Source organism: Penicillium riverlandense (genome assembly GCF_028828495.1).
Source record: "Penicillium riverlandense strain IBT 135883 chromosome Unknown utg000003l_segment0_segment0, whole genome shotgun sequence".
Classification (NCBI taxonomy): Eukaryota; Fungi; Ascomycota; class Eurotiomycetes; order Eurotiales; family Aspergillaceae; genus Penicillium; species Penicillium riverlandense.
This window is the reverse complement of record NW_026643196.1, coordinates 1753294-1774250: the sequence shown is the minus strand read 5'-3', so window position 1 is coordinate 1774250 and position 20957 is coordinate 1753294. Positions and strand designations below refer to the sequence as shown.

Below are 20957 nucleotides of genomic sequence, written 5' to 3'. Positions count from 1 at the left end.
CTCATAGCTCATGACTCCATCCCTGCTCGGATGGATAATTGATCACCCCATTCAGAACCCAGACTTCCCCGTTGACCACTTGTTCAGCAACGGTATCGACTTCAATATTCCCAGGTTGAATCTAAATGGAAACCAGTTAGCGTCATCCCGGTGTTTGAGACTACACTATACATACCACAATCTTATCCCCTTGCTTCGTCCACTTCAACTTCTCCCCTCCCAGAGTCTCCACCTCCTCATCCTCCTTCCACGGACTAGCCGGAATAAGATGAGCCTCTACAAACCGCTGCAGATTCCGCTTGGCGCGATCCTGGCCATCCTGTCCTTGATACGCATCCACCTCGCCAAATTCTGCATATTCTTCTGGGTTCTCCCACGGCTTGCGTGGCAGTGCCTGGATGGCGCTATTGCGGGGTGCGAGCACTGTGATATTCTTGGATGCGTCGTTCAGGCGCGAGGAGATAGGCTCGAAGTCGCGAGTCAGGCGCGCGAAGATGTTAATACCCCGAGTCTTGGGGAGGACGTCGGCCACGATGGGTTCGTATGTTTGGCTGTTTTGCTCTTTCTCTGGCTTTACGATGCCAGGGATGATTTTCTCCATGATGGGCTGGCCGTAGAGTTCCTGGGCGTGTTGACGAATGGCCGCAGCCGATGCGAAATCCCACAGGGCAGAGACAGAGGTGATGAGGGCAATGAGCAAGATTAAATAGGATCTCATCGTGGCGCAGACCGTGTTCTTCCCGGATTGTTGCAGAGATAAAAGTGACGGACATGACGCAACGGGGAAGAGGGGCACGTGAGATGTCCCGTGACGGGTTCTTATCGATAAGGGCCACAGAAAATGGAAGCAGAGTCCAGTAATTAATGGATTGTACACTCATTTGGTCCCTTCACTACCTACCTCTCTGGTCGACCTGGCACCATGTCGGCTCTGCAGACGTTTATGCTGGTGGTCGACCACGACAAGGACGAAGCCAAGCGCATTGCTGAGTCCGTCGCTCAAGGTACCACTTCATTCACACCCCGCACTCTCTTGTGGCCCGCGGTCTAACCGAGGAATTATGCAGATGTCGAAAGCAAGAAGACAACATTGATTGAGGTGGTTCAGTCCCTGGTCGAATATGTCAATGACGAAGACCCAATCCTGCGTGGCAAAGCGGTGTCCTATCTCGCTGCGGTCATCAGAGTCCTGTCGCCGAAGTACCTTTCGAGACAACAGATCCAGGTCTTGACCACCTTCTTTTGTGATCGCATTGAGGATGGAGGAGCCGTGGCTGGGCTGGATACCCTGCAGGGTCTGGATCGGTTCAATAAGGAGTTGGCGGTGGAGGTAGCACAGGCGTACGTGTGGCTGCAGAACATGCAGAATCAAAGGGCCTATTGCTAATTGAATGACAGTATGTTCTCGAATTTTCAGGATTTGCAGTCTCGGTCCCAGTCGCAGCGGTTCCAGGTCTATCAATTGATGAACGAGATCATGTCCAGGCATCGGGAAGGTGTGTCGTGCTCATTTTCTTCCCGTTTGAGTTAAATTGACTAAGATTGAACAGCACTGCAAGAAATGGGTGATACCTCGCTTGTGGGAATCGTGGATCTCATGACCGGAGAGAAAGACCCGCGCAACTTGATGATCGTGTTCTCCCTCCTCAAAGTGGTCATGGTAGAGTGGGATATCTCGAACCATGTCGAGGTAGGATGGCTTCTATTTCCCGGACTGGGTGGAAACTAACTTCAAAAGCTCCTGTTTGACGCGGTGTATAATTACTTCCCGATTACATTCCGACCTCCTCCGAACGATCCCTATGGTATCACTGCACAGGACCTGAAGGGCCGTCTCCAGGACTGCATTTCCTCGACCCGATACTTCGCACCACACGCCATTCCGGCGTTGTTGGATAAGCTTGATTCTACTTCTCCCAATGTTAAGGTATATCTTTCTCAACCCACACAGGTACAACTCAGGGACTAATAACCCGCCAGAAAGATGCTCTCAACACTTTGATCGCCTGTATTCACTCGTACGATCCCGACACGGTGTCACGGTATTCAATCACTATTTGGGAGGTGCTCAAGTTTGAAATCCTCAACGCTCAAGAGGAGTTCTTGTCGGAGTCTTCACTAGAGGCCTTGAAGGGGATTGCGCAGCGGCTTTCCGGGGGAGTCACAGAGATTTCCCAGGACCTGCCTCTGGCGCAGTATCTTCGACCTATTACGAAAGAATGCAACGAGCAACTACAAGAACCCCAGCATAAACAGGCCAAACCTGCCCAACAGATTTTGGGTTCAGTGTCAGCTGCGTCTGCCTTTGCATTTTCCCTCGTCGTCCAGGCTGTCGTTGCTCCGATCTTTACGATCTATCAAGAGGCTGATGGTATTGCAAAACAGAGAGCTCTTCTTGAAACGCTGTCTGTCTTGTTTGAGTCTGCCACCAAGGTTTTTGGCGAATGGACAACTCGCGGGGGGGCAATTGCCCTGGAAAACCCACTACTGGAGTTCAAAGATCAATTCTCAGATGTTTTGGGCCAGGCATTGATGGGATCTGCAAAGGAAGAAGTCTCTTTCCGAGTCACTGCACTGAAAGCGTTCCTGCGTCTATCGACACTGCGCGATTTCTTTCAGGATAACGAGATCGGACTATTCGTGCAGTATCTAGATGAGATACTCTTGAAGGAAGAGTCTGTGGGCCGCGATGATTTGAAAAGGGAAGCAATTGCAGCTCTTGCCGAGATCTCAAAGCACAAGCCCCGGCTTATAATGGACATCACATTCCCTGCATTCGTGGCAACTCTCCCGGACCAAGACGAAGGCTCCGATTCTGCATACCTGCCCACTCTTGAGTCTCTGGCCCAGATCAGCGTGGAAAGAGATATCTTCGAGACACTGTTCCGTCGATTGTTCAGCAAGCTGACAATTCTTCTCCAGAAGGAGCAGCCTGGCTCTGTGGCATATCCGCGAGCTATCCTGGTGACGCTGCTCTATGTCATGCAGCAAAGAAAGATGGACCAAGATCCAAGTCTTGATCTCTACTACGACAAGATCGTGGTGGGCCTCTGCCGTAATGCCGCAGCAGCAGCCTCTGGAAACGCCAAGAATCGGATTCTTAATGATGCCGGTGTACTTGACATGCTAGGACGACTCTGCAACCTCCTGGTGCGATCTGTGTCTGTCCAGAAGCAGGAGCAAGTCGCCGAAAATGTGTACAGCCTCTTCTCCTCGTCGGAAGAATTTACTCCTCTTCCACTCACCGAGACGACAACCGCAGATCAGGAACGTACGATTATCATTTCGACTTTCCTTCTCGCTGGCTTGCCTGGAGACTGCAGAGACCGCATTCCACATACATCACCAGACATGAAAGCCCTATTGTCAGATGTGGTGCGCCGCTCGATTTCCGACACTACAGAGTCAGCCACCCACCTCGCCTTCCTCCGACACCTGGCCCTACTTACAAATAAGTTCATGTCGAAGCAAGATCTCAACATCGCCGAGACACTCTTCGACTCTCTGCTTCCCACACAGCAAGCCCTGAGCCCCTCAACCATCCGCACGATCTTCTGGCTTTCTAAAGCCCTGGTCCTTCGTCTTGCACCATCTACGACTCACATCCTGACCTCACTTCTCTCTCTCCTCTCGTCGCCTGATCAACAAACTAGCACGATTGCAGCCCGCAGCTTCGCTATCATCCTCGGCGAGGACGAAGTAATCTCAGCAACCAACGGTGCAACCATCCGCCTACTAGCCAGACAGCGCGTCTTCGCAACCGTGGTGCCTCTAATCTCATCCCGTATCCGTGAAGTAAACGTCGCCGGCAACAATACCGACACGGAATCTGAAGCAGCCCATATCAAATCGGCTCACCTAACCGCTCTCGCTGGTGTTCTCTCCACCATTCCAGCCTCCCTGGTCATGCCCGAGCTTCCTACTCTCCTCCCGCTGCTCCTCCAAACCCTCGATCTCCAATCTGCAGACTCAACTCCCGTCCGCGCAGCCACGTTGGACACCCTCGGTGTCATCATCCGTGACAATGGCGTTGGCGTGATAGACGAGTGCGGACACGTGAAGAGTCTCGTTACGAGGCTTTTGAAAACCACTACCCGCCCTGAATCTGGCAAAGCAGAAGATGCATTCGTCAACACACCACGTCTCCGCGTTGAGGCGCTTAAATGTCTCTTCCTTCTTGCCTCACAGAAACCTAGTACCACGTCTGTTTCGCCCCTTCTGCAGGTGAAGAATGAGGTGCTGCGCTCTCTCCGTCGTGTGTTGGATGATCCGAAGCGGGATGTGCGAAAGGCTGCTGTTGATGCTCGCGGTGCTTGGCTACGTGGCGTGGACGATGCGTCCGAGGATGAGGATTAGATCTTGTTTGTTCTAGAGTTTCGTGTTTTTTGAACAGAAAAGGAATATCTGCGTATATAGAGACATCTGTCGATTAGATTATTTTGTCATCCATTTTGTCGAATAGATGCATGTGTGTAGTAGTAATAATCTATCTGCTCTCATTTCGACGAATTTCCACCTTTCAAACCCGAGGCACTCGTTGGTGGCTCAACGGTCTTCGAACGAATGGACCGAGGACGCGGGGGTCAGTGTAAACGTGTAATCAATGCTGAACTGAGAGGCATAGGCTCGCTGTGAGGCTTCGACCTCTTGAAGACCAACTATTTTGATAGCTTCATAATGGCGTTCATTTATGAAGGTGGTGGGAGCAGTCGCATAGAAGCCAAGGATGTCCAGAGGTTCCCTGTTACAAGATCTGTCTTGCAAAAGATCAATAGTATCTACAGTCACACGACGGAGCACCTGATGAAGCCAATTTCAGCGACTAATCTTGATCCGGGCTAGATCGAGAGCTCTGAATGCTCCGTAGGTACTCTTGGAATGGCCGAGTCGTGGGCCTCGTTGAATTGCGCGACGAATAAAGTGGCATATAATGGTAGAAATCGATGGTTTATATAGCAGAGGGTTCTCAGTCTAGTATGCCAGCTTGCCGGTGAAGGTAGTATATTGAATGGCCGAGGTTGACGTTGCGGACGTGTTCGCGCGAAGGCTAGACAGGGTTATTTGGCCGAGAGCCTCGAGCACGACGCTCGAGTGGAAACTGTCGGGACAGGCACGGGTTCACCGTCGACCTTGGATCGGCCGCTGGTGATCTAGCTTATTGATTCCGGGTGCAGTCGCGTGTGGATCTGATTTCGCATCCTCCAGACAGTCAAAAGAGGCGCCCGGCTAATGAGGTGTGATTACCGCGCACTCTGCAATTCACCGGGCAGTCGTCTCTCCTTGGGTATTAACTATTTCAACCTCGATCACGACAATGGGATTTGGGATAGACATGGTCGCTCTTGTGATCATGTTTATGGCCTATTGAAGTCAGTATACCCAGGATCGGAATGGTGAGAGGCATTGGACGCACTTTGATAGTTCCCGACGTCTGTATGTCGACCTCCCCGGGTGGACAGGTACACCAGACTCTCAATCGAGTAGATAGAGTGTTCGTATATCCCGTCTCCCAGTAGAAGCCAGCGATGAACTATGGGAGAGTGAGGATGGCCCCGAGAGTTTCTTGCAGGTTGTTCGAGCATATAAAAAAGTACGTATAGAAATATTGATGTATGTGGAGAAGGAAGAGAGAGTTTGGGGGAAGAAGCGTCTTTTTATGCCTGGCAGGACCTACTACGTCACCCTTCCTGAATGTTTGCTATAACCCATCGGGTGTGAATAATTCTTTGTCTGGGTACAAACTGTTTACATAGCGGTGCTCGCAGATCGAGCCCTGCCCCGAGCATCCTGTTGGATATCACGAACAATGTCTCCGGCCTCTTTAACCTCATGGATCAGTCCCACTCCAGCGCCAGCATAGGTTGCAAGTCTTCCTTGCGGACCCCAGCCAAGATCACCGGCCTTGGTGGCCTCATCATGCAGTCTTTTCAGTTCCTCGAATGATTTGCCTTCCTGTTGCTCCAAAAAGGACTTATTGATGATGGTCCGCGGACTGTATGCTTCAGGCCACCCCATTGTCCCGCGAAGATGGTTATAAAGCAAGGTGCGTGTTGTTGAGACTGCTCCGTTTGACGCACGCACAACTTCATCCTGATATCCCCGGCTAATACGCGTTTCGCGGGCTGCCAGAAATCTCGTCCCCATTGCTACACCGGAAGCGCCTAGACATAACGCAGCAGCGACTCCTCGACCATCTGCAATTCCTCCAGCCGCAACGAGCGGAATGGAGGTGGATGATATGGCATCTGCGATCTCTGGGAATAGCGTTATCAGACCCATGCCGTCCTTCGCCCGACCGTGGCCGCCCGACTCCGCTCCTTGCACAACCACCACATCGGGGCGTTCAGTGGCCTTGAGAAGGCTTTTGGCTTCGTCTAAAGTGCCTATTTGAATCCATATCTGGGTCTCCGGCGACGCGTCACGGATTCTGCGCGACCAGATATCAAGCTCCTTATTCTGGCGTGGGGCATACAACCAAGCTGCACATGGCTTGAACTTTTTAATTGCGGTAGAAGCAATGTCAAGGTCATCGCTCCAGAGCTGGAACCCCACGCCGACAGGAAGAAGAGGATGTCCCGAGGACAAAGTGCTGGAAACGGGCGCTTTCTGGAGTAGGGTCGATGCTTCTGCAAGGTCCGCTGCAGTGTCCTGTGTCCTCACGCCTGGTCCGATAAATCCAAGACCTCCAGCTCTGGAGACGGCCGTGGCAAGTACAGGGCCCGACATGACGCGCATCGGGGCACTGACAATAAACGGGCTGGATACCCAAGGGTATCGCGACAGAAGGGTTCTGGCCATATACAACGTCTGTGACATGTATCCAATGCCAAATTATGGGCCTGGCTTAATATGAGGTGGTGTGTTTTGTCTTAAGTTGCTGGAGTGTACAAGGCCATGACGAATGTGGTTGGTGATTAAACTCTCGTTAACGCGGGCGGGTTCTGCGGATTTTGCGGAACTCGGTTTTGTAGCAGGCCTGAGCCACTCCGTGGGCTATCGCATGTGAATGACTCTACGTCAGTTGGGTTTGGTTTTAAATAGAATTAAACTATCCTAATCTGTTATCTCATGTCGTCCTAGAGAGTTCCATAACCTAGTTGTACAGCATTCCAACAGCCTATTCGAAATAAACAGATAGATTATGACACCGGGCAATATCAACACCTCGAAAGACCTAAGAAACACTCCAGAGAGCTAATAGGAATGGGAATGTCATAAATTTCCATTTATTTGTAAGGATGAACCTGTTCGTCTTTCATTAAGCACTCAGTGAAGCATGTCAAATTCACGACCCCGGCACCGAATCATCTCCCATGAGGGGAGTAGGATTGATCATGTCAGTATTGAGAAATTGATCGAGATCAACTCTTTGCAAGCCCGGTAAATCCGCAACCAGCGCTCCAAGCCAAGAATACTCCTCCGCACTAGGGCCGGGCTCTAGCTGCTGTGATTCAATCTGCGCTTCCTGGTGGTACGTGTCGAGAGCCTGGCTGAAGATGTTGACATCCTCCTTTCTGCGTTGTTGGTGAAGCATGACCAATAGACAGGCGGCACTCCATGCCTCTCTCATGGTTTCCGTATCGTAGGTGGAGGCGATGAGCTTCAAGGTCTGCATGGCTTCAGGAAGCATCGCCAGCGATGAACGAGTGTCTACTACGAGGAGAACACAGGTGATATGGAATGGCACGTTCGCTACCTGGTGCCATGGCGAGCAGTCCAAAACCATCGTACGTGCACAGCCAAGTGCTTTCTTCAGTAAGGCCAGGACTCGATCCATGAGAGTAGGGGAGATATCGAGATTCTGTGTATGGATTCGGCGAAGAATGCAAAGAACCAGGTTGCATTGTGCCATGACGGATGGTGGCTGCGTATGCGCCCCATCCAAGATTTGAGAAAGCGACGATTCGAGATTTGTTTCGTCTTGAGGATTTTCTGGATCCAAACTGGCAGAGATAGGTAAGAGACTTAGCAACTCCGTGGTATAGTCCCCGGGCCGCGTCTTCACCAGAGACAGAGGCATATCATTCTGAAATGACACCCTGGAAAGACCGAGATCGAAAGATGTCCACATGTTCAGATGTTCCGCTACTCCGTATATTCTCCTTCGGAGGTCCGAATTGCATTGTGCGCTGTTGCGTGGAAAGACGGTGTCGTAAGTGCCCAAGTGGAAACCCGAGGCTTCGACGAGATGCATCAACGTCGAACTGGCCATCCACGTTGAATGAGGGGAGGCTGTCATTCGTAAGTAGACTGTGCGAAGTACCCACCCGGTGACAAGATCCAAAGATGGGACACCGGATAGATCATGCATGTCCAGAACGGATCTAGCGCAAGATACCAGATGCAATTCGGTGATTGAAATGTCGCGCTGTGAGAACAAACAGCCAATGGCAGCAACGCCACTGAGTACACTGTCATACAGATCATGTATCAGAGGCGACTGCCACCGTGTGTCGAGGCGTTCAAAGAAAGATTGACGGTCAAGAAATCCATAGCACGGGTCCACTTTTGCGAAGTAGATATCTGCCAAGGCTCTCAGGTGCTCCAAGGAGATGATCTCAACAATCGGCAACACAGCACTCGGCCTAATGCCTGAAGATAATTGTCGCTCCCCGATATTCCACCCAAAAAGATTCAATTTTGGTGCTTTTGCAGGGTCAATTTTGAGTCCCATCTTTCGTACAAAGGCCGCCCCGGAATTAGCTTCCATGGAACGGACTAATCCTTGGGAATCTGCAGAAACATTATTCTGACCCGGTGCCTGCTGTTTGAATGAAGTATTGGGTGATTTCGGTTGCTTTCGACGAGGTTGGGAGCCATAGTAGCATTCGTAACCCCATTCCCTGCAGGTTAGGCAAGGACTATCGCCGTTGCATTTTCTTTTGCGCTCCCGACATGGCTGACAGGCAACTCTGGATCTTTTCCGCTTGAGGGTGTCCATTATTATTGCCACTGGTGAGTGGACGATAGGAGGAGGATTAGAAGACAGACAATGGGGCGTGCGGGTGTTGCGGGAATTTCGGGAGACACAGGTGGCTGCGGATGACATCACCTGAACATTGTTTTCAACACTACATTTACTGGTATCTACTGGAATTGTTTTTTTCTCATTGAAATTTATAGTAAAGGGCCATAAGAGGAGATTAACTTGAAATGTATGGATAGCACAGATAATTTGCTTTTATGGGATCGAAATAAGTACCCAGTACCTATAGCAATCCAGCACTACTAGGAGAGCAAATGAGCACCACTGTTCCGCAATACCCTGTCCGGGGGTCCATGCTCTATATGCAAAATGCCGCAAATACCGCCGCCATTCATAGTCAAAGCTATCGAGCAGAGGGAATGACGAGATTTAAAACATTTTCTTCAGGAAACTTTTGAAGCCTCTCTGGGAGTCGCCAAAACCTCAGCACTCACTGAATCTGCCAAATCTACTGAGCTGTGGCTTTAGACACCGGTATACACGATGTGTTCATTAAATAATAACGACCCCGAATGCAGCCCAGCGACGCCTCGAAACTCACTTATTGCGGTCACCTCTACCTCTCAGGTGGATGAGAAACCGTTTATCGGGGCAGGAAAACCCTTTCCACCGCCGATCACCAATCCCGAGCAATACATTGTCGACTTCAACGGGGGCGATGACCCAAAAAACCCTTTCAATTGGAATTTCTCTGTCAAGTAAGTTTCGCATTCCTTTGAGTCCTTTGAGCAAAGGGGAAAAAATAAATAAATTGGCTCGAGAAGCATCTCAGGGATTTACTAACCTGGCAAACTAGACTTTATATCTCCGTGATCGTTTGCTTAGGAACCTTTGTTGTTTCATTCAGCAGTGCCGTCTTTGCTCCAGGTATTACCGATGCAAGCGAGTACTTCGATGTCAGTTCAGAGGTTGCAACCCTGGGGACAACCTTATACGTGCTTGGCTTTGCATCTGGCCCTTTGATCTGGGCACCTGCATCCGAGCTGCAAGGACGAAAGTGGCCGTTGACAATTGGCATGTTGGGCGGAGCCATCTTCACCATTGGATCAGCTGTTTCCAAAGATATCCAGACTTTGATCATCTGCCGCTTTTTTGGAGGAGTGTTCGGAGCAAGCCAGCTCACCGTGGTACCGGGTGTACTGGCTGATATCTTCGACAATACGTATCGTGGCATGGCAATTTCTCTCTACGCATTGACAGTGTTCATCGGCCCCTTATGTGCGCCATTTGTGGGTGGCTTTATTGCGTCAAGCTACCTAGGGTGGCGATGGACTCTCTACATTCCAGCAATCTTGAGCTTTGTCTTTGGAGGCTTGTTTCTTTTCTCTCTAAAAGAGACATATACACCAGCTCTCCTGGTGAAAAAGGCTGCCATCCTCCGCCGGCAAACCAACAACTGGGCCATACATGCAAAGCACGAGGAGATAGATGTGCAGGCCTCTGCTCTGATCAACAAATATTTCACTCGTCCTCTGAGAATGCTGATCACCGAGCCGATCCTCTTTTTGGTGTCAATCTATATGTCATTCATTTATGGACTGGTTTATGCACTTCTTGAGGCCTATCCCTATGTCTTCGAGGAAATCTACGATATGAGTCCTGGTACCAGCGGACTGACCTTCATCAGCCTCATTATTGGAGTGATACTGGCTTGTGGGTTTATCCTCTCTCAACACAGAGTCTATGTGAGAAAACTTGCCGAAAACAATAATATTCCGGTCGCTGAATGGCGCCTGTTTCCTCCTCTTGTGGGAGGTCCGGTATTTACAATCGGCTTGTTCTGGTGAGTAGACTTTCTGGCTTTACTTGGGGACATGCTAAAACTTATATTGTCTGCAGGTTTGGTTGGACGAGTCTTACCCCGACAATACATTGGATTGCTCCAGCGGCTTCTGGGCTTTTCATTGGATTCGGGGTACTTTGCATATTTCTTCCATGCTTTAACTATCTTGTGGATGCGTACCTTCCATTGTAAGAGTATAGAAATGCATATTTGGATATCGCGACTTACTAACGTATTTTCAGAGCCGCATCTGCCGTTGCAGCAAATATTATACTTCGATCAGCCATCGCTGCAGGATTTCCACTTTTCGCCAAACAAATGTTTCAAAACCTGGGTGTGCAGTGGGCAAGCACCCTTCTTGGCTGTTTAGCAGCCATCATGATTCCAATTCCGTTCACTTTCAGAGTGTACGGCCCCCGACTGAGACAAAAGAGCAAGATTCTTCAATAATATGGTGCAGATTGATGGCCCTGAAAAATCTACCTGCTTGATCATTCTTGGAAATTTAAACACGACTTTAGAGCTTTGGGAAAACTAATATTGTTAGAGGAATATATTTGTTTTTTAAAAAAAAAAAATTGACCGGTCAACCGTGGCGTGATCTCAAGAAGAGAAAATGCCTCTACCTTGAGTCTAATCAGTATTACTATCATAGAAGCTGTTTGCTGTCCACCCATTCACAGCCGTATAGTCAGCCAGCGGAGAAGTCCCATGCAGGACGTCGTAATGCTTTCTCGGACCGCATTCCCTTAGCTTCGTCGAGTTACCATCCACACAGCGATGCTGTAGGATAGCAGCAATATTCCGTCCGGCATCCCTGCCCTCAAACCAGGCACCATGCAGGAATCCAAAGTACGTAGGGCTGGTGGCCTCACCCGCGAACCAGAGTCGGTCAGCGTTAGCGCGCAGGTTCTCGTGCTCCTCCAGCGTGGTAGCTGGTGGCCAGTTCGAGTAGCTGCCATAGGACCAGGGTTCCATGCTCCAGCGGGGATACAGGAATGAAGTCGGCTCGGGAATCTCGATATCAGGCCACATCTTGCGAAGAACTTCCATGACTTCCTTCTGGGTTTGCTCATCAGACTGCCTCTCTACCCTCCAGGCGAACTCGTTCGTCACGGTCACAAACATGATATTGGACTCGGGCAGGAAGTCGGGCATGGACAGAGACTGGAAAATAGGGTACCAGCCCCGAAGGCTGGGGTCGGCATAGAGGAAATATTGCGTGTTCTCGGGCCACCAGGTTGTGGGAAACTGCATGAAGATCTTGGTGTAGGTTCCCATGCTGAATTTTTGGATGGCAGTCTGCTTCCACTCAGGCAGAGCAGGTGTGAACTTGACGGCATCTTGGTGCAAGACACTTCTCTGCAGGACACCCAGCGAGAAGGTGCAAATGGCATACGCAGCAGTCACACAGCTCCCGTCCTTATTGTGGATAGTAACGCCGTCCTTTGAATAGGAAATGTCTGTGATCTGGGTATTCAGATGGAGGCGCGGATCGTCCTTTTTCAGGAATGTCGAGGCCATGCCCTTGATGATAACGTTGAAGCCGCGCTGATCGAAGACAAAGTTGTCGTGATCGCTAAACACGTTTTCGGTCAGGTTATTGCCTGCAACGCCGAACACGAAAGAGCTCTCCAGTGGGGTGTAGTTGTCCTCGAAGTCTAGATTATCGCACTTCGTCAATTGATGATCAGATAATTGAAAAATGGGTAGACATACCCCAGTTCCACCATTCAATAGCTTGTGCCTCCATATTATGCTTGTCGGGAAACCAGCCGCCCATGGCAAGTCCAGTCTGGCCAGTTTGATCTTGGAGATTCTGAGAGAGGATAACACCGGCTTCCTTGTTGGCAATATCATAGGCTTTGTCATAAGCATCCTGCAGGTGCTTATAGTCGGAGTATCCATTCTCATTGAATGTGGAAAAATTGTCGTAGTTGGAGTAATGGGTCTTCAGGTGGTAATCCTGGGCCTATTTCTGAACTGAGCCGTGACCAGCAAATATTTGGATTTGCGACAACTTACCAAAGTCCAAACGGGATTCTGCGGGCCACCAGGATTGCCGAGTCCTTGCACCTATTATTCCATTTTAGCTTATCTCTTCGGTGACGAATGTGTATGCGACCATACCCAGTTGCAACCCATCTCAATGATGTAGGGCTTGCCGTCCTTATCCTGGCCAAAGGGCAAATGCCAAGCCCGACCGCCGATGGTATCGCGGTATTCGAGGATGGCAAAGTCATGGATCGACGCATTGGAAAGTGCTTGCTGGTGATGTTGTCAATTCACCATCCTGGTCAACGATAGCTAGTTGGGAAAACTCACAGCAGCAGCAATACCAGACATTCCTCCACCGCTTTATGATGTGAGCACATTCCAGCCAAGTACTTCTTTAGAGCCATGCTTACAGAATTGCAACAGTAGTCTTCTTGCATTGTCCCTCCTGATGCCTAGGCTCATGGGGCACAGCGGCCGAAGCTAGGCCGGCTATCGCCGCCAAAGCAGAGAGACGCTGCAGATACATTTCGAAAAGATGATTAAAATGCTTTGCGAGAGCAGATGGGTCAATTGCTGCAATATATATGCGAGACACGCATTCCTACTATCCCGCAGTGGAGCCCTCCTTATCAGAGGCACATATGCAATGAAGCATGTCGGTACGAAGTATAATGTACTAAATGCACAAAAGTGACGGATAGATCGACAGGGCCATGTAACCTAGGCAAGATCCGAGGGTCTGACACTGCGCGATCGGGCAAGTCCACGCGGGTATCGGCGACGCCTAATGACGAATGTCGATCGTCGCGATAATTTCTGGAGCCTGTGGAGCGTGGACCTAGGCGTCCCCGCAACTCCCGTCTGGGGGTTCCAAATCAGATCCATGTTGATCGTGATTCTCATTACGTTCTTGTGAGCACTGATACTCGGTCGGACCTGCGAATGGCTGTGTCCAGAGCGAGATAGTCGGCGCTAGCGACGAATGACCGGGCTGGGATAAGAAATGTCCTAGCATGTAGCTTGTGCTTTAATTGATGCCGGTAATTCCTTCTGGACCGTGCCTATACAGGGATTATGCTGGTTCGGCTATGATCAAGCTTCACGATCGAGCCTTGAGCTTCCAACATGTGCCTATTAGACTCGTGCATACCCATCATCCCGCGTGGAAAACGACGAGAGCACGCATCATGGGTATTTGCTTTGGACGATCATGGCAGACTTTGGACAGTCCGAGGAAGGCCCGAGATCTGGTAATGCAAAGTCGGAGTATGAAATAGGCCCGGTCATAATCGAAAAGTGGGCACTCCACAAATCCGGGGAGTAGAACCTAAAATAAGAGACAAAGAGATGAGAATTCTCTTCTGGGTAGCTATAGTCAGTCATTCAAAGATTGAAGGTGAGCAGGATGAAGTAATCCCTCCGTTGATTGGAAGAACGCAAAGGACTAGCTAGCCACAGGGCTAGCTAGCCCCTTGTGGCTTCGTGGGGTTTCGTGGAGAATGAAAACCGACATCCCGACATTCCATTCTGCGCTCCACCGCGCCTCTTAGACGGAAACAACTAACCCAGGACAAATGTCATCCACTGCTACAGTCGAATCCACTGCGGCGTTTTCCGCGCTCAACACAGGAACCGCAGGCGACGGACAAGTGAGACGACGGCTACACCATATTCCCCGTCCCGCCACCAAAGACGCCGAGCGAAGATGGCTTCTCGAGCAGATGGCGGGCGCGTTTCGCATCTTCGCCAAGCTGGGTTTTGCGGATGGAGCTTCCGGGCACATTAGTCTTCGGGGTACGTACCTAAACCCTCGCATCCTCGCTTTCAGCTGCACGAGACTGAGGCGTGGATAGATCCCATCAATCCAAAGACCTTTTGGATCAACCCCTACGGTATCCACTTCGGTCTTTTAAAGGTGTCCGACATGGTCCGGGTCGATGAGGAAGGGAACAGGGTGGGCGGTGCGCTGAAGCCAGTCAACACGGCAGGCTTCATCATCCACTCTGCTATTCATCAGAAACGACCCGACATCAATGCCGCTTGTCATATGCATAGTCCGTACGGAAGGGCGTGGAGTAATTTTGGCAGAGGGATTGATATGCTGAATCAGGGTATTATCACCGTTTTTTCTGGCCCACGAGTACGTAGCTATTTGCTCACGAACCCAGATTCATGTATGTTCCACGACGACCTCTCGGTATACCCAGCCTTCGGTGGTGTGGTCTTCGCAAAGGAGGAAGGGCAGCGCATTGCTGATACGCTGGGGCCCAAGCACAAGAATCTAATCATGCAGAATCATGGCCTCCTCACGGCGGGTGAGACTGTGGCTGAGGCGGCGGCATTCTTCATTGCGTTGGAGAGAGCATGTCAGGCACAGCTTCTGGTAGAAGCAGCTATAGCGCCTGGGTCTATAGGCGGTGCTGCCGGGTTAGGGAAAAGCATTGTGGATGAGGAAACTGCGGCATATACCAAGAGAGGAACGGGAACCCCGGAGGCTATGTATATGCAGTTTGATCCTGAGTACCAGCTGATTCTCGAGGAGACCGGTGGGCGATTCCTGAGGTAAGATGTGCATAGGGTAATAACTGTACGACGAATATACAAATACAGTTACGTTTATGAAGAAAGTAGTATTCTAGTGAAGAAAATCACAAATGGCTGTTTTGGATATGTAGAAGAGACCAAGGCTAGAGGACAAGAGACAGCAGCAGAGTAAACACCACCGAGCTATGCAAAAGGCTTAATCGAACGTTTCTTATGTATCCATACCATTCCTACCAAAAAAAGCCTTGACTCCGAATTAGAAGATAAAAGACGGAAATTGTAGATATCGATGACCCGAGACAGTGGGCCCTTCGTTCACGAATGCTGAGAAAAAATGATACAGAGTCATGGGAGCCAACTATCGGAAGGCGTAGGATGGCCGAGTCATTTTGACAGTCTCGGGGTCGAGAGATAATTGCTGGTACGGCGAACTTCCAGGGTCGTAATACAGACCTTCAACGTGGCCGTTGTCGCGGCGCAGGGAAATATAGTAGAACCCGGAGATGGTTAAGCCCTGACGGGAATCGGTCGGGGTGATAAAACAACGTTCTTGGTATCGTCAGCTTGAGAAAAACTAGGTGAAATCAATAGCACTTACCCTTCCATCGCATGAGAATCCACCCCTTGGCAAGCTCTTCGGTGATCCACTTGCGACTCACGAGGCTCTTGACCATCTCCGTGTCGTTCAAGTCCTTGAACGGCTGCAATTCACGCCAGTACGTGCTGTCGATCTCGGCGTCCGCTTTGAAGTTTTTGGTTTCCAATGTATGTGCATTGAAGTCGATGATCTCTCCTTCTAGAAAGGTTACAATGTGCGCATCGTGGCTGGGTGATGTTTTGTCGGGGATATTGTACGCCTCCATTGTGCCCGACAGAGTCATGTCGTGGTAGTTGATGTTGTGAATGGTAACTTTAACCGGCCAATTCTCATCCCGAGCATTTGCTAGATACCGACGCCCGCTGCTTGTATGGACACCGATCCGGGTGTTGTCACTCCCATTGACAATCACCGGGTCACTCGAGGTGTTTGGACTTGAAACACGCTGGGACAAGACAGAACAGCCCGCGCTTGCCGCTCTTTGCGAACCTGAAAATACCATGCCGGGTCGGAGCCATGAGCATGCGGGCGGCGGGGTCAGGGTATTGGTATCAAGAATAAAATCGTCATCATCCTTCCAGGAGAAATCATCTAGAGAGAGGAAGCCGGTCGCGGCAGCGGAGCTAATGCTTTCTTCGTATGAATTCGAGTACCGTAGACGGTCAAGGTAGTTGATCGTATCCTTGAGGAGCCAATTCACCGAGATCTCCGAGTGTAGCTGCCGATGAGCGGTAGCGCGAGCGCGCAAGTCACTATGGGTCAGGTTGCGATGCGAGTCACCTCGCGCAGGGGGTACATAGCGGTACGCCCTCGCCCCTGTACGCTCTGACTCCTCCGAATCCTGATTTTGGCGATCCCCATACCGATCCATCAGATATGTCTCTAGCGTTCGGGTCCGTGATAACCGCGGTTGTCGCCTCGCCGACTGCAACAGAGCCTCCATCGTCGAGATGGGCGAATTCCGGAATCGACTACTGCTGCTGCTGCTGCTGCTTTCTGATGGCTCATCGGCTGCGATGATCGGTGGTGTTCGGCCGGTCGGCTCGTGTCTTGGTCGCGCGGTTGTTGTGTTGCGATCTGAGATAGCATGCAGGAACGGCCGCGGATGCTCGTCGTCCGAATCCTCCTCACGGCCAGCGGCGGCAATGCCCTCCGCCTCTTCATCGGACCCCGGAGCCCAGCCGTACAGTGATCGAGGATTGGACAGCCGGCCCTCGTAGTTTGGCATATTGGTCGACTCTTCTCGCTGCCGGCGGACGATAGGAATGCGACGGTTGATCTCGACCGACATGCGGAGGCTGCTGGGGTCATCCAGGTCCATCTGATCTTCGCTCTCGTTAGGACGGGGTTGCGGAGGCGGCTGATATCGCCGACGGCGATGTCGACTGAGGGTCGGGAGGAGCGGGTTGTGAAGGGCGGAACGAGAGCGCAGAAAGCTCACGTTGTCATCGTGGGCACTCTCGGGTTCGACAGGGGCAAGGGAGGGAATGGAGGATCGCGACAGCGACTCCAGGGCTATTGTGGTGGGTGAGTAGGAGGGAGTGCCCTGTTCGGAAGAATTTAGCCGCCACAGCAGACACAGACACCGAAAGAAACAACACAAACATACCGACGCCGAGTTGGGAGGCGGCATCTCGGGGGATCCGCCGTCAAGGGGTGGGCGCGAGGGTAAAGGGGATAGCGGACATCCAGGGGAAGTGTATGGAGGAGGTGTATGGAGGAGATGAAACTAAGTGAGATCCAGAGGAGGAAGATCCCGAGGTTGTGGAGAAGGGAAAATGACGTTCTGGGTGTTGTTGTTTTCCCTTTCCACCGAGCCAAATTGACCAGGCGTTTATATTTGACCAACCCCAATGTTCATGTTGGCTATGTCGAATTGTCACCTCGCCCGACGAGTATAAAGGTCCCCCCGTCTTGCCCGCGGGCAACGGGCGCAAGGGGAAAAATCCCCAGGCCAGACAGCCAATCACCAGTGCCATGACAAAGAGAAATAGGTCCCGAACTGGAACTCCCTTCCGAGTCCTTAACTATACTCACGGACAGGCCCGACGACCGATCCCTGCTATCACCGAGATCCTGATCTGCCGGACTGGGGTTGCCGAGTCAGATCATTCGGCAGACCGGTCCAGGAGGACGGAACAAGTCCGACGGTTTCTCGGCTCGTGGGGGTTCCTGGGCCCGGCCCGTGGGGTTTTTTAAGTATCCCACGCTTCGTCAACGCTGCAGAACCCAATTTCCACATTGTTGCCATTGTGCGAGCCGAAAATGGTCAAGATCACGAGCATCGAATACTTCCGGGTGTTGCCCCGGTGGCTGTTCGTCAAGATTACGGACGAGGAGGGCCAGTATGGATGGGGCGAGAGCACGCTGGAGGGCCACACTGAAGCTGTCGAGGGCACACTCAATGCCCTGTGCAAGAGATTCGAAGGCTACGAAGCCGAGTATGTTTCTTCTTTCTACTCTATACACCCCGAAACTCAAAACTAACGGACTATCAACAGCAACATCGAGCACATCTGGCAAATGGCCTGGCGTCTGGGTTTCTACCGCGGCGGCCCCGTATTCATGTCCGCCATCTCCGGGATTGACATTGCTCTGTGGGACCTGAAGGGCCGTCGTCTCGGCGTCCCCGTGCACCAACTCCTCGGCGGCAAGGTCCGCAACAAGCTGTCCGTGTACGCCTGGATTGGAGGCGACCGCCCCGCCGATGTGGAGGCCGCGGCCAAGGCACGCCTGGCGCAGGGGTTCAAGGCTGTGAAGATGAACGCCACCGAGGATGTGAACTGGCTTGATTCGCCTAGCGTGTTGGACTCGAGTGTGGAGCGTTTGAAGACGGTCAAGGCGCTGGGGCTGGACGCAGCCTTGGACTTCCATGGCCGTCTTCACAAGCCCATGGCGAAGCAGTTGGCGAAAGCACTGGAGCCGCACCGTCCGCTATTTCTGGAAGAGCCTCTTCTCTCGGAGCATCCAGAGGGTATCAAGCAGCTTGCGGATCAGGTGTCTTGCCCTATTGCCCTTGGCGAGCGGCTTTTCAGTCGTTGGGATGTGAAACGCTTCTTGGAGGATGCGAGCGTTGATGTCCTGCAGCCGGATATCAGTCACTGTGGCGGCATCTCGGAGCTGCGGCGCATTGCTTCCATGGCAGAGACATACGACGTTGCTATTGCACCTCACTGTCCGCTGGGGCCGATTGCTCTAGCGGCATGCATGCAAGTCGACCTAGCAACTCCCAATTTTGTGATCCAGGAGATGAGCATTGGTATTCACTATAACACGGAGGCTGGTGACTTGGATATTACGAGCTACGTGAAGGATGCCTCTGTGTTCGATGTGAATGATGGTTACGTCGAGGCTTTGAATGCCCCTGGCCTGGGCATCGAGATCGATGAGGATGTGGTCCGGCGTGAGGCTGCTAATACCCAGCCTTGGTTGCCCAAGGAGTTCTATGGCCCTGATGGGTCAATCCGCGAGTGGTAGTTTTTTCTCGGGATTTCATAGAGGTGGTCACAAATCATATTCACAAAAAGACCCGGTAGAAAGGTTCATGTACCAGTATCTTTATCAAATAAACAGCCGTATATGCGAGCAATGCAAAAGTCTCAGTCCAAATCTATACCAAGTATGCCACAAGGAAATCTAAAGCATATACCTCTCTATACATTGCGTTCTTACCTTCTTGCACGAGCTGCGTTGCAATCATCCGCCAACTGGACGCACTGCAAAATCATGCCCCAAAATGCATCCAGATCAACGCTCCTGGGAATCGCCACACCAGGCGCTTGAATCGGTGCCGCAAGCGAGCGTCCCAGCTGTCCCGTGGTCGACACATCAGAGCCATGGCGACCATCCGTGACAATACTAACAGCAAATCGCTCTCCACCCTTGTCGTCAAACGTGAGTGCTGGCCCGGGGTGAGATTTGGTAAAAGCCGGGTTCAACGTCGACAGAATCACCGCTACAGCCAGAGGGTCGTGCAACGGAGGCCCGGCGTCAAGACCAAACACATTTTCGTACATTGCTGCGAAAAAGGTTAGCAGCGCATGCAGAATTTGGCGGAGAACTGTCGGTGTCGTCGATGGGTCATTGGAGCCATGCAAGATGCGCGTTTGCACTGCTTGGGAGGCGAGCACCTGGTGGGTGAGATCAAGTGTGATGATGGTGGTTTTTGGAGCAAGGACAGCATTGCTGAAGATGGACTCGGAGGACTCTGGGTCACACTGGGATAAAGAATTCGATCAGTTGTTTTTTCGGTTCGTGCCAACCTGGGCAGAGCGATATTATAACATACGTAAAGATTAAACTCGGCCCAGGGCGTCACGTTTCCAACCCTGGACTTCTCGCCCGGAAGTCTACTCATAGGCGCAGTTGTGAATCCGTTGCCAATGGCACCTCCCATGATGCTCAGACCTTGAATATGCTCTGCCACTTCGGGGAATGTTGCAAACAACAAAGCCACATTGGTGAGGGTTCCAGTGGCAACCACCCACGGCGTCCCCTTTGGCTGGGCAAGGAGCGCATCTCGCATTGCCAAAATCGGGTTCTTATCTGTAACAGGCGGTCTAGATGCTTTGGGCAGGAGATCCGTCCCATCCAGGCCGGATTCGCCTAGGAACTCCCGGGAGAGCGTGTCAACATGACCGTGCTTTTAGCTGGTGTGAGTCTGGTCTGGTCTTACCATGGATATCGGGAGCATGAAGGGCTGGGCGGCAGAAGGGCTTGTGGCTCCCTGGGTAGACCGGGATCTCGGGCTTGCCGATTGCTTCGAGGATACTGCCTGTATTGACGGTTGTCTTCTCTAGAGATGCGTTTCCATGGATCGTGGTGATGCCCAGGAGATTGAGGGACGGGTGATGGGCTGCGAGTAGGATGGCGAAGGCATCCTATACATCTTGGTGTCAGTATCAGCATTCCGCTGACTGGAGAGGTCCAGCTTACATCGTGGCCTGCGAGAGAGTTAGTGAATACTGTACAGAACAAGAGATATATACACTAACCCGGATCACAGTCCAGCCACAGGGGAATTGGGGTCATGATTGATATATAGAGAG

At 51.5% G+C, this 20957-nt stretch overlaps 10 protein-coding genes across 10 annotated transcripts; 4 read left to right on the top strand and 6 right to left on the bottom strand.

The window, feature by feature from the left end:
* Window position 1: 1 nt before the first annotated feature.
* On the bottom strand, window positions 2-718 carry N7474_004364 (uncharacterized protein; the record flags this gene model as incomplete). The annotated part of the gene is made up of 2 exons (XM_057195779.1): window positions 2-121; window positions 176-718. The coding sequence occupies 2 exons, from the start codon at window positions 716-718 to the stop codon at window positions 2-4; spliced, it is 663 nt and encodes a 220-aa protein (XP_057053175.1).
* Window positions 719-922: 204 nt separating this feature from the next.
* N7474_004363 (MET18/MMS19 family protein) lies at window positions 923-4356 on the top strand (the record flags this gene model as incomplete). Its single annotated transcript, XM_057195778.1, has 6 exons — window positions 923-1004; window positions 1068-1341; window positions 1399-1496; window positions 1551-1690; window positions 1739-1927; window positions 1981-4356. The coding sequence occupies 6 exons, from the start codon at window positions 923-925 to the stop codon at window positions 4354-4356; spliced, it is 3159 nt and encodes a 1052-aa protein (XP_057053174.1).
* A 1389-nt stretch (window positions 4357-5745) lies between these two features.
* Window positions 5746-6735, bottom strand: N7474_004362 (nitronate monooxygenase; the record flags this gene model as incomplete). Its single annotated transcript, XM_057195777.1, has 1 exon — window positions 5746-6735. One exon carries the CDS (start codon window positions 6733-6735, stop codon window positions 5746-5748), a length of 990 nt encoding a protein of 329 aa, XP_057053173.1.
* A 550-nt stretch (window positions 6736-7285) lies between these two features.
* On the bottom strand, window positions 7286-8674 carry N7474_004361 (fungal specific transcription factor domain-containing protein; the record flags this gene model as incomplete). Its single annotated transcript, XM_057195776.1, has 1 exon — window positions 7286-8674. The coding sequence occupies one exon, from the start codon at window positions 8672-8674 to the stop codon at window positions 7286-7288; it is 1389 nt and encodes a 462-aa protein (XP_057053172.1).
* A 795-nt stretch (window positions 8675-9469) lies between these two features.
* N7474_004360 (MFS transporter) lies at window positions 9470-11219 on the top strand (the record flags this gene model as incomplete). The annotated part of the gene is made up of 4 exons (XM_057195775.1): window positions 9470-9684; window positions 9783-10769; window positions 10826-10957; window positions 11012-11219. The coding sequence occupies 4 exons, from the start codon at window positions 9470-9472 to the stop codon at window positions 11217-11219; spliced, it is 1542 nt and encodes a 513-aa protein (XP_057053171.1).
* A 183-nt stretch (window positions 11220-11402) lies between these two features.
* Window positions 11403-13293, bottom strand: N7474_004359 (uncharacterized protein; the record flags this gene model as incomplete). Its single annotated transcript, XM_057195774.1, has 6 exons — window positions 11403-12430; window positions 12489-12741; window positions 12795-12845; window positions 12900-13037; window positions 13095-13125; window positions 13178-13293. The coding sequence occupies 6 exons, from the start codon at window positions 13291-13293 to the stop codon at window positions 11403-11405; spliced, it is 1617 nt and encodes a 538-aa protein (XP_057053170.1).
* Window positions 13294-14341: 1048 nt separating this feature from the next.
* N7474_004358 (uncharacterized protein) lies at window positions 14342-15333 on the top strand (the record flags this gene model as incomplete). The annotated part of the gene is made up of 2 exons (XM_057195773.1): window positions 14342-14561; window positions 14621-15333. 2 exons carry the CDS (start codon window positions 14342-14344, stop codon window positions 15331-15333), a joined length of 933 nt encoding a protein of 310 aa, XP_057053169.1.
* A 336-nt stretch (window positions 15334-15669) lies between these two features.
* N7474_004357 (GID4/VID24 family protein) lies at window positions 15670-17542 on the bottom strand (the record flags this gene model as incomplete). Its single annotated transcript, XM_057195772.1, has 2 exons — window positions 15670-15860; window positions 15910-17542. 2 exons carry the CDS (start codon window positions 17540-17542, stop codon window positions 15670-15672), a joined length of 1824 nt encoding a protein of 607 aa, XP_057053168.1.
* A 632-nt stretch (window positions 17543-18174) lies between these two features.
* N7474_004356 (mandelate racemase/muconate lactonizing enzyme family protein) lies at window positions 18175-19386 on the top strand (the record flags this gene model as incomplete). Its single annotated transcript, XM_057195771.1, has 2 exons — window positions 18175-18350; window positions 18411-19386. The coding sequence occupies 2 exons, from the start codon at window positions 18175-18177 to the stop codon at window positions 19384-19386; spliced, it is 1152 nt and encodes a 383-aa protein (XP_057053167.1).
* A 191-nt stretch (window positions 19387-19577) lies between these two features.
* On the bottom strand, window positions 19578-20940 carry N7474_004355 (uridine-cytidine N-ribohydrolase; the record flags this gene model as incomplete). Its single annotated transcript, XM_057195770.1, has 5 exons — window positions 19578-20126; window positions 20198-20514; window positions 20585-20789; window positions 20845-20852; window positions 20904-20940. 5 exons carry the CDS (start codon window positions 20938-20940, stop codon window positions 19578-19580), a joined length of 1116 nt encoding a protein of 371 aa, XP_057053166.1.
* Between the last annotated feature and the right edge of the window lie 17 nt (window positions 20941-20957).